This window comes from Brachypodium distachyon, chromosome 2 (genome assembly GCF_000005505.3).
Source record: "Brachypodium distachyon strain Bd21 chromosome 2, Brachypodium_distachyon_v3.0, whole genome shotgun sequence".
NCBI classification, from domain to species: Eukaryota; Viridiplantae; Streptophyta; class Magnoliopsida; order Poales; family Poaceae; genus Brachypodium; species Brachypodium distachyon.
The window spans coordinates 52,424,093-52,436,310 of NC_016132.3; the positions used below are offsets into that span (position 1 = coordinate 52,424,093).

General features: G+C 41.3%; 1 protein-coding gene across 1 annotated transcript; it reads left to right on the plus strand.

Moving 5' to 3' along the window:
- Positions 1 to 2,740: 2,740 nt before the first annotated feature.
- Positions 2,741 to 6,075, plus strand: LOC104583344 (probable WRKY transcription factor 70). The gene is made up of 3 exons (XM_024458862.1): positions 2,741 to 3,027; positions 3,120 to 3,263; positions 5,658 to 6,075. The coding sequence occupies exons 1-3, from the start codon at positions 2,741 to 2,743 to the stop codon at positions 6,073 to 6,075; spliced, it is 849 nt and encodes a 282-aa protein (XP_024314630.1).
- The last annotated feature ends 6,143 nt before the right edge of the window (positions 6,076 to 12,218 follow it).

Below are 12,218 nucleotides of genomic sequence, written 5' to 3' on the forward strand. Positions count from 1 at the left end.
ACTTTGCTTTTGTTTGATGGTTTTTGGGCCTGTCCAAAACCACTTTTGAGTCAGCCTTTGGGCCGTAGTTGTGGCGTGGGCCCTGTCCCACCCGATTAGGATTAGAGTCACCCTATAAAAGGTTTTTGGTAGCCGTCTTTGTAGGAGGAGTTGAATTTTTGAGATTAAGAATAGATCAGAAAAGTCCCAATGTTTGGGGGTGCATATCGTCGTGTTTACTTGCTGATCTTGAAGATCTGATGTTATGTTCTGCGGTGGAGTTGATTCTAATCAGTTCCAACGTGAGCAAATGGAGGGATTTGATCTGGATTACTTCAGATTGATTTCGCTCGGTTGCTGATATGCTTGTTCGCCGATCGCCGTGAAAGATTGGGCCTAAAAACCCTTTTGTATCACGTTGATCCTTATCACACTCTCTCTGTTCCATACTATAAGGCGTCCACGCATTTCGAAGTCTAACTTTGACCATCAATTAGACGAACAAAATGTGAATTATGTGTTACAAAAATTATATCACTATCTGAAAGAAGTTTCAGATGGTTTAATTTTTATAATACATAATTCACATTTGGTTGGTCTAATTGTTGGTCAAAGCAAAATCTCGAAATGCGTGCGTGCCTTATATTATGGAACGGAGGGAGTATATGACATCGAATCTATATATTACGTATATTATGAAACTGCATTTCAAAACGGATCTAACAATGCTAATTTGGGTTCATAAATGTTGCTGCATTTTTCAATAAAGTTGGTCGACCTTTGATATCTTTGACTTGGGACAAACTAACTAGCAATACAGAGTATTGACATTTATTGTGCGTGCATTTTGAGCACCGTAAGGCTGTTATTAACTGAGGTGAGATTGGGGGCAAACAAAATCCGGTTTTGCTATTTCTTAGACGATAGAGAAGTAACTATTTCTTAGTCGATGGTAACAACATTTTGATTCAATCATTGAGATTCGGATAAGATTAATGTAGCTCTCATGGATAAGATAATCTTGATTGTATGGTTACGATTGTTAACTGAGAAATAACTATTTCTTATAGAGAAATAGACACTCCCAGCAAAATTACCGTTCAGTAACTAAAACCATGGGCTAAAAACTTGGAATAATTTTTTTTACATGGGTTTGTGCTTCGTTCCAAAGGTAGTTTAGACTTTTCAGACTTGACTCGAAACGCATGTGCAACTCCGGTCAAGTGCTTCTCTCCGCCTCTCCGGTCAGGGCTCGATTCCAACTTAGTTTGGGGAAATTGCAGACCAACAAGTTTTTGCTGAACTTCCACCTTTTTTGGCCTTTAGTTTGTTACTCCCATTGTTAGACTACAAGTTTACCCTTGTTTGCTTTATGATAATCTCTTCTTTTTTGAGATGAAAATCTCCTCCTTGCCATCGTTAGCCGGGCGCGAACACGAGCGTGTCCCGACGGGGCGGCGTCGAGGGTGCGATAACCGTGAACGTGAAGCCAGCAGCGGCAAATTGAAGATGGCAATTAATGAGTGCATGCATGGCGATATGGCGACGACGACTCGAGTCACTGGACCCCTTCTGCTTCCCAATCGATCGCCCGAGTCTACGCCGGAGCGGGACCAGGCAGGCATGGGCGGTCAAGGCTCACGGAGGTCGTAGGAAAGCATGTTTTGTGGTCATCTCATCTCACCGAGAAGGAGTGAAGGACACAGGAACAGACCGTGGAAACTGGAGACGGAAAGGGAAAGAAAGCAACGTGTACTGGCTCACCATGCGTGCTCGATTCACCGACGACGACGGCGGTCTTGTCGCCAACGGATCCCCATTGTTTTGGAGTGTCCTATTCCAAGTAGTACGGATGTACACGGAGCGGCGTCATTCGACCGCTGGTTGTGCCGGTCTTGTCCGACAGTCTATCACAGTATCCCACCACGGTGCTGCTATGTGTATTTAGACCATTTGTGGGTAATGTAGACCTGCACGGTGCTCAACGTCAGCATAAAAATGCAATTCAAGGGCGGAGATCACTGTCTTGGACCGTTAAGCATGTTGGTGACAGACAGTCAACTCGTGACCGGGCATTAGAGCAGGTGCCGTAGAGTGTAGCATACCTGTAGCTTGTAGGATCGAAACGGTAGTTTCCCTCTTGACCGACCAGCCCCATGTCTTGTACTCCCTCAATTTTGCGCTAAAATCATAGCAAGTATTTAAGTAACGGAAAGAGTATTTTTTGTCGATCTGCCCGTCCAGTTCGATCGCCCAGGGGTCCCGCCCGACGTCGCGATAAACACGTCTATTCCACGTACCGTGTTACATTTTCTTCTATCAAAATAACACCACGGCTGAGGTATGAAACAAAAAGAAACTTAAATGTGCGTAGCTCTGCATCTACCATGCAAGAAGACGCGTCAACCTAAGAAAATCTATAGATAGATCCATCTGTAGTTGCAGAGGACCAGCATCAAATGCTTCCATGCACCGTTGACACCGATGATCAACATATATATAAACTAGTGAACGAAAGGATTGCTTCTCTCCGTACTACTCCCTCTGATGCTAAATTCTTGACTCAAATTTAGTCAAATATAAATGTTTCTATTTTTAAAAAGCGTTTAGATACATGTAATATTTCGACAATAATTTAGAATCGGAGGGAGTAGTATATTAGCTTCACCAAGACGTCCCATAGCTACTTGATCCACCAAACCCAGACTTCCTACTTCAGTGTTATAGCGAAGCAGTACCAAACCTCAGGATCTCGAGATTCATGGCACTAGGGAAAGATGCTGTGGAACAGCTGCGGCAGGAGCTCGAAGGCGGGTATAATCTCAACGCCAGCCTCCTGGAATTGCTCAGACGCCCCCTCGATTGGCGTGGCCAGAAGGTGGCTGTGGAGATGATCCAAGGGCTCTCTCAGGTGCTGAAGGTGTCTCTGTTCATGCTGAATCCTGGCGACAGCAGTACAGCAGGGGAAGTGAGGACGGCGCCATGCCCCAAGGCAACGACGCACGGTGGCACCGGCAAGCACACTCCAGCCAAAGATAAACGCATCAGGTAACACTACTTGTTTACAAATATTGATTCCTGTCAATATTTTCCTGGCTAAATTACTCTATTGTTTCTATGAACCAACGTATATATATCAGTGGAGAACAAGTCACCCCTGCTCCCCTCACAAAGAGTAGAGGACAGAAGGTTACGAGAGAGGAGATTACATCCTCGCCTTACAAGGATGGTTCCCAATGGAGAAAATATGGACAAAAGAACATTCGGAACAGAATATTTGCAAGGTGAAGCTAATGATTTCCGTAATCCCAGGTTATCCTGTTAATCTGCAATTGATATGCAAGTTTTGTCTTTCTTTTCGAAAAAATATTTACATGGTTACATGGTTGAACCAAAAATATTTACATGCTACTTCAGTTTAGTTCCTTGAAATATATCACTAGCAATAACTAAAATAAATGGTATGCATGGTTGAACCAAACTATTTACTCTAATGCATTCGTTAAAAAAAGGCACTCAATAGACTCAACATTCCTGTATAACTCTTGGAGTATTAATTATGGGTGTGGCTATATCACATGCGCCTGATTTTTTACCAAAAGGTTTAAACCTAAGTTGATGAATTAGAACTATTGGATTAGTATCCAGATGTCATTTTACTCTTCTTTTTTCATCATTCGTTTCGAATCTTAAAACACAAACCATATCCAAACGGTTGAGGAATCGAGTTTTCTTCAACTAAAAATCAGGCAAATTAATATAGCAAAATCATTTATGTATATGGTGTCAGGAGAAAATTCGCATTCCACCAATCTTAAGTGGTCTTAAAAACAAAAGTATGAGATATGAAAAAAAAAACAAGATCGAACCAAGAATCATCTGTCAAAACCAAAACAATGAATTTGATTATGAAATTTGGCATGCATAGAACATGATGAGCCTACTTGGCTAGAACTATATTTCTTTCAAAACAACACAACAACACGTTACTTATTCCCAAGGGGATCGACAAGAAGATCGGCCTGAGGAAGTGGCGGAGAAAACATGAAAAAAAACTTAGAAACATGGGTCTAGATTAAGTCTCTCTGGTTTGGTCACCTAGTTACAACCCAACGGTCAAGCCATCCAGAGAAACTAGCATAATACCCGTGCGATGTTAAAGATGTGACAGACCGCTGCCGCCAACTTAATCTTTGTAGGTGTAAAGATGCATGTGGAATTTTGTTGTGTACTCCCTCCTTTTCATAATTCTTGTCTCAAATTTGCCCAAAAATGGATGTATCTATTCCTAAAAAAAACGTTTAGATACATGTAATATTTCGACAAGAATTATGTAACGGAGGGAATAGAACTTAATTTATAATGTGTTGTGAAATATGGCTACTAAAATAGATTTGTTTTGCTAAAAATATTAGAACTAGAAATAACCAAAAGCTAGTTATACAAGCACGATTGCCATCGTACTTCCTCCATTTCTTTATATAAAGCGTATAAAATCAGCACGAATATTAACGCATTATTCACCGAAGGAAACAAATCTGCCTAATTTCAGTGCATGCAACATAATTTTGTTGATTTGTTTAGCAAGTGAGAAGAGGAATCAATCATCCCTAGCTAGTTTCATGCGCATGCAACCACGTATATAATTCCTGCCGTGTGCGATCTCATATGGAAACTGAGAGTAGTTAAGATTTTCACCGGTGGCCTCGTGCGGCCTGGTGTGCGCCTTACATGAAAAGACAGAGCAAGTATAATGCCAAGCAGAGTGCGAGTCTAATGGACTGCAAACCGAGTCAATCAATTCCCACGATTTGCTTTCTGGAACTAATGGTACGCGCGTTCTGGATGCACATTTCCCACGTACGACTTGTCAACAACGTCAAGCCAGCAAAATGCTCGTGCAACTCGACGGGGAACAGGGAAATAATTTCGACGTGTCCCTTGCCTCGGTCCTCACACACGCTCACAGTAGACACAACGTAATCTACTACTCCCTCCATTCCACAATACAAGGCTAGTCATAGTGAGAGTAAGTTAAGTAGTAACATAAGTGCCAATTAAGCATTTTGGTGTCATGCCATGATAATAAATGAAAAAAAAGAGGGATGTGGTAGCTAGATATGTTACCATAATATTACACAAATAAAGCAAGATGAGTCTACACCATAATAAATGATATAATGCATGACACTACAAATAAGTTAATACCCATTATGAAGTTAGTAACTTAAAAGTACTAACATACATATATTACTACTTTATGTTACTTCTCACTATGACCAGCCTAATAATGTGTATACATTTTTCTCATTTGTTTCACAATACACTTCATATTCTCTTGGTACCCGCACTTAACCAATAACTACTCAGATTCATTTATTATTAACACAATATGAGTGATCAGACACTAGAAACGAGAGCTATCTTAGTCCAAGTGCACAAAACTATATGAGGTGTATTTTGAAATAGAGGGAGTACTTCCTCCGTCCATAATTTTTGTCAAAATATTACATAATTCATGTCAAAATATTACATGTATCTAAACACTTTTTAAAAATAGATATATCCAATTTTTACGCAAACTTAAGACAAGAATCATGAAACCGAGCGAGTGTGTCTGTAGCAATTGTGAACTGGGCCTAGCTGCCTGATCTCTACCTGTATTTGTACATATGCAGGTACTACTACAAATGCATGTATAGCCATGAGCGCGGCTGCAGGGCTAAGAAGCAAGTGCAGCAGCAGGACAACAGCAGCGACCACCGCCCAATGTTTCTCATCACCTACGTGAACGAACACACGTGCCAACAACTGCATCCTACAGAAAATATCAGCACGACGAACACCACGGCAAGGAACGACCACTTTGATCCTCCACAACACGTCGGTACCAGCACCGAACTGGAAAACAAAATCATGGCCAAGTGCCTTGCCAACGTAGTCATTGGCAGAGCTGCGGCTCCGTCGTCATGGTCGTCGCCAGCTTCCTCCATGCTGCCGCCGCCACCGGTGGAAGAGAATATGGGCGAGATGATGGAGATCTATAGCTATTTCTTGTGTGGCCCTCCGTTTCCGCCAGCGTCAGCGTGGGCGTGAATATACGTCATACTCTATTTTGTTTGTGGGCACACATCACCTGCCGCAAAGCATAATAACTACTGCATGTTAAGTGACTTAAAATTGTCTAAATATGAATGTATATATGTCTAAAAAATGTTTATACATGTAATAGAAAAAATCAATTAATATGAGACGGAGCGAGTACGACGCAGTGCATCTTGATCGGTTGTCAAAGATCGTGATATGCTATTTTAGACGTACGGGTTGAACGGTGACTTGGCCCAGCAATGCGGAACACACAAGTGTGACACTGGCTCACTCTGTGCAGTGGCTACCTAGCTAAGGGGTCCTCAGTGAGATCAGTATTAACTCGGTAGAACGTGTCCTTGCTTTCGCGGAAGTCTGGGTCTTCAAAGTTGAACGACTCGTGAGTTGCGTGTGGCATGCACGTCCAACAAATATATGACGACCCCGGCTTATCATCTCCGGGAATTTCGAGGAACATCCTCTAGTTTGCTACTTCATCGATCCATTTCACAAAACAAATTAGTCAAAGGATATCTAAATTTGAATGCATATATACACTAAGTCATGTCTAGATACATTCAAATTTTGGCAAATTTGAGACATCTTTTATTGGACAGAGGAAGTATATAATTTTTTTCTCATTTGTTCTATAATACACATCACTTTTTTCTTGACTCCCGCACATAGCACTATACACATCCATTTAATTTTGATCCAATAAGAATGGCCAGGCACTATAAACTAGAGTTTTCTTAGTCCAAGTGTATAAATCTATATGGGATGTATTGTGAAATGGAGGGAGTACCGTTGCTTAGGAGTAGTATTTTTTTTAGTACCATTGTCAAGAATTGAATATAAGAAATCATACACTGAGAAATAGTTAGAAACTGCCCATATAAATTTATGTTAAACTATCATAAAGCCACAATCGTCACCCTTATTTTTAAATAAATCATGATTTTTATTTTTTATTTTTTCACGAGACCAAATCTCTCATTTTAGTACTTCCTCCGTCCCATATTAAATAACTTAAATTGTAAATATGGACGTATCTATATACTAAAATAAGTCTAGAAACATGTAATATTTCGACACTTAATATGGGACGGAGGGAGTAGTATGTTTGGTAGTAACGGACCAACGACGGACTCTGCGCTCCAATGAACTTAGTTTTTCAACAACAAAAACACTATGTCTTAATAAAAGAAGCTTACATGCATGCATACATATCGAGAGAGGGCGTATCAGACTAGAACTGTTGTTAAGTGAAAACCTCAAACTTCTACAGTGTAGTGTCAGATCAGCTGAGGATGGTCAAGATTGAAGCGTCACGAGTTTCGGAGAAACAAGGTGAGACTGATTGAGATTTAGTGGGTTTTCATAAAAATATGTTTAAGTGATTAGAGATTTCACCTTTCATCTGATCTATTTGCTTGAGATTAATTGCAAGGATTGAAAGTTTTTAGTTTTTCACTTATAATGTGTACATTTTTTTTTCTGTAGCCCACAAATGAAAAGCTTTATCAATGACATTTTAGCAGAGATCTGTATGTATACTTGTAGTTTTTTTTATGACACTCCAAAATGTGTTTTTTTTCTGAAAGAAGAAAAAAGTAGACCTACGTTGTCCAATATGCTTTCAAACAAATTAATATGGGATAGTATATGTTTCATGTGAAAACTTACCCCACAGTCTAGGTTAACGGATTTGCGCAAAAAAAAGTTTAACGGAAAAAATGGCTCCGATTAATTGTGGTTTTCTGATACTCTAACACCAAAATAGATGGTTTTGTGATAAACCAATATATATAAGGCGCTCTACAAAATCTGTTTTTTTAAAGCCAATCTACAGAAGTACGGAGTACAAGCTACTCCACTGTATATGCAAACGCGGATACGCACACCTGGACGTACATACCCCGTGTTTATATGGGCCAAGTATTTATCCCCTGCGCACAAACCGATGGACGAACTCTCTTTCTCAGAAGCTGATCGCTAATAAAGGCACCCGGAAGGCCGGAACGAAACGGGAACGGAAGCTTTTGGCTTTAGCGGCTCAATGTTGTTCACGTGCGGGCCGGAACCCGGAAGAGCGCGCGATATATAGCCACACGATCAACAGACTTCGCCATCGGACGGCAGCGGATGAACACGAACCAACGCGCATACGGGCACGCGTGACGTCGACGCGGCGGCGGAGCGTGACGCGAGCGCGTGATGTCACTGTCAGACAAGGCTGCTAGCTGTAGTGTTGTACCATCGTGGTCCAGACCCAAAGTAAAGCCCCAGCAAACGACAAGAAGTCGATTATCGGCTGCAATATTATCGGCGTGCAATATTCGTAAACTTTTGAAAAGCTCGGGCGGAATTTGACAACATGCATGCATCTACCGCTGCCGCAAAAATTTTAGGTCCCAATTCAATTAATTCACAGCTCAAGAAACAAAAAGGCAGGCAAATTAGACCGTGAACGTGAACAGTATCAACATCATACTTGTCGTGTCATATTTGAACTCCGTACTCACTATACTTTCTGAAATACAAGACCAATTTAGAGGATCGTGGAGACGAGAGAAAATCATCATGAGTGGTGCGCGGTAGTCATGCATGCATGCACACCAGGTCATCAATTAAGGTAGTACGAGCATTGAGGATTTGTTTTTTGTAGAGCCAGATGCGGGATGACAGAAGTGATGGGGGCAAATAGTGGCTCTCATAGGCCTAAACGTGCACCGAAAATCGGCTACAATTTAATTACCCCAGCCGAGTCTCAAACTCGAGATCTCGTGGCTTTGATACCATGAAAAGCTCGAGTTGAAACGGAAAGAAGAGCAATTTCCTAATACTTCAACAATACCTTATATTTTAGAAAGGAGTAAGTACACTAGCTAGCTAGTCATAGCCTCACTTGTCTTCTTCCTTTATGAAGTGTGGGTCAAATTTAGATTTAAAATTTGCGGCATTACAAATGTGTATTGTGTTGATTTCTTTTTAGAAACCACTCTCACATATCGATTAACTTGATGAAACGCCTTGCGAGGATGAGGCGCCGCGTGGTACACGATGGCATCACGGACAAGTCATCCAAGACCCGGGCGAACCTGTCCGGGAGACATGGCGCGAGGAAGTGGCAGACCTTCCCGGGAGACATGGTGCGTCGCGGGGTGCCAATGGCGCGAGGGAGTCACCTGAGGGCCGGGTACGTGAACCTCACCGGGAGACATGGCGTGGCGTGGCGTGCCGTTAAGAAGTCACCCGAGGCCCGGGTGAACTTCTTCGAGAGGCATGGCGCGCAATGGCATGCGACGACGTCCGAAACAAGATCGACGCGGGTCCGTACATTGGAAGCACCGTACAAGGAAGCAAGAAGGTTTAGTATGAAACGACAAAATTAGCACTGGGCCGTGTGTTGCGCCCGGTGGCAAAACCGTAAATTGCCTAGGTGCAAAGTTGTAACTTCACATGGAAACCATTCTTGGCCTAAATACGAGAGCCCTCCTGTCATTTGAGGGGTTGAATTTTTAAGAAGAAAACACGTTCATCTCTTGGTCAGGGTCGGGTCTCTTTGCCAAACGTCCGTTCTCAGCACGTCCCGGGTGACCGAGCACTCACTCGGGGGTGGCAAAATTTCACTGTCTGAGCACGTGCCCTCCGACACGACCGAGGCCAGTAATGTATGACGTTTGCGTACGCACGGCTGACTGAGATATACCACTCAGTTGTAGTTTAGGATATGTTCATGTGTATTTCAGGATTTAACTTTAATCATCCATTTGATCGATAAGATATGGATTATATGGATTCTGTACCATAATAATTGTATTTTGGTCAAGGTTTAGCCTTGGGATGTGTAGTTTAATTTGTTACTACAACAGGAGTACTGTGTAGTTTCTAACGCGCGCACCTGTCCCATTAAGCCTGCTCTCTCTTATAACGCTCTTTACCGTGCGATGCAACCAGCAAAATACTAAGCAAATTTCGTCGGTCAAACCGATCGATGAGGTCACACACTAGCTAAAGCAAACGGTCACAATCATCCGAAAATAAATGGAAAATCTGTCCCCTGGCTACGTACGTCTGTATTTAGTTAACAACAATAAGTATATATGATGTGTCTATTTCTCGCTATGCTTTGATTTGACGTAACGTTTTATTCTGAGAGGTGGTTTGATGTGCTAGTACTCGTACGAGTACAATGTAGCAGCTTTCGGAAAGAACAGTCAAACAGAACGAACGGCCCGTTCTTTTGACTAACAACGACCGCGCGCGCGCGCGAGCATGCAAACCACCGGAAGCAGTCAAGCTCGCAGTCCCCTGAAGCATGCATACATCTTTGCCAGCATGCTCCCCCTGGCTGACAAAGACGTGATAAATACGCACATCTTGCTAAATTATTGTGAAAACACGAGGTTTTCGGTAACAAAAAAATTTACTGACCTCGATGCAACATCAATTGATAGCTAACAGAGAGTACACCTTGGGCCCTCTGCATCATGGATGGACACGGACTAATCAAATCGCCGCAAGTACACACTTCATAAGAAGCAAAATACTCCGATTTGACGACTACATCGTCACTTATTACGTTGGGTAAATAGATGTTTGACCACCACCCGTTCCAATTGGAAACACACGGATACATAGACAAGTTCTAATCTTCTAGTTTTAGAAGTGTAGACCAAATACGTGACCAGCAATTCCACAAATACATGGCTTGTTTTGTGCGCAAAGAATACATGGCATGGATGGGAGAAAGATAATATTCTCTTCTTTAATACTAACATGCATCCTCTAGGATCAACGCCCGTCCTTTCTTATCAACACTCCAAAGGTAGTTTCCAAACTAGACTATACAAAATCTCAGGCTCACTATTCAAAAACATATGTATAATTGTCGTCTCGTCAACATGACAAGAGCACTTATCTTTTGCAACCTAGCTTGTAGTTTTTTAATCAAAGGGATCAATTTTAAGGTAAACATTTATCAGGAAAAAACATAAATTTGGTAAACACCCCTAAGACTAAGGACTTCCACATGGTCGCATGACGGTAATCTTGCCACTAGTTCTTTTTACTGCTCCCTCCGTCACATATTAAGTGTTAAAATATTACATGTATCCAAACGTCTCTTTAGTATATATAGATACATCCATTTTTAGACAAATTTGAGTCACTTAATTTTGGATGGAGGAAGTAGTTTTTTGACAATTTCTCGGTCGAAAAACAATTAGGGACAATTGTTGTTTTAAACTTTGAACAAATGCAGTTGGGACAAGTGTGGAAACACAAATAAAATTATGTCGTTTGAACCCATGTAGAAATAAAACAAGAATTGTGTAGTAGGACCAATGCAAAAATGCAATAGAAATTGTACAGTTGCAAAAAAAAATACCAAAATGCAAAAGAAAACGGTGCATGACACAATAGAAGACAATGAAAATTGTAGTAGGAATATGCGATTGGAACCAGTGGTGAGAAAATCGGTAGGAATTGTGCAGTTGGAACCAGTAGTGCAGAAACCATAGTAAGAATTGTGCGGTTACACACGGTAGGACTTGTGTAGTACTAGTAGCAATGAGTGTAGAAACAGGGTAAGAACCGCACAGTTGGAGCCAATGCAAAGACACATTAGAAACTCTGTCGTTGGATCCAATGCGGAATGTGGAGAGACACTATGAACGACGCAATAAAATTGGTGCAAAAACACACTAGAAAATCTGGAAAAGTCCTCGAAACATATCCAATTGTATCTAATTTCCAAAATCTTGTTGAACCGAACACAAAGATGAAAATGGATTTCAATTCAGATACTCCCTGCGATATCCATATTAATTGTCTCAAATTTGCCTGAATATGGATGTATTTATGCCTAAAAAGTGTCTGGATACATGTAATATTTTGACAATATATTAATTATGATCGGAGGGAGTGTTTCATTCGAGAGAGAGTGGCTTTTTAAACCAAATGGACTTAAGAAAAGACAAGGTCATGCATTTTGGAGGATAGCTCTTTCGGACAAGAAAATAGCAAAATGTAGATGAGAACAACGACACAGAGACTATCAAAATTAGAAAGCGATTATCCAGGTTCTATGGATGTATAAATATTTAGCCCCTTTTTTTACAGCAATATACTCCCTCCGTTGCTAAATA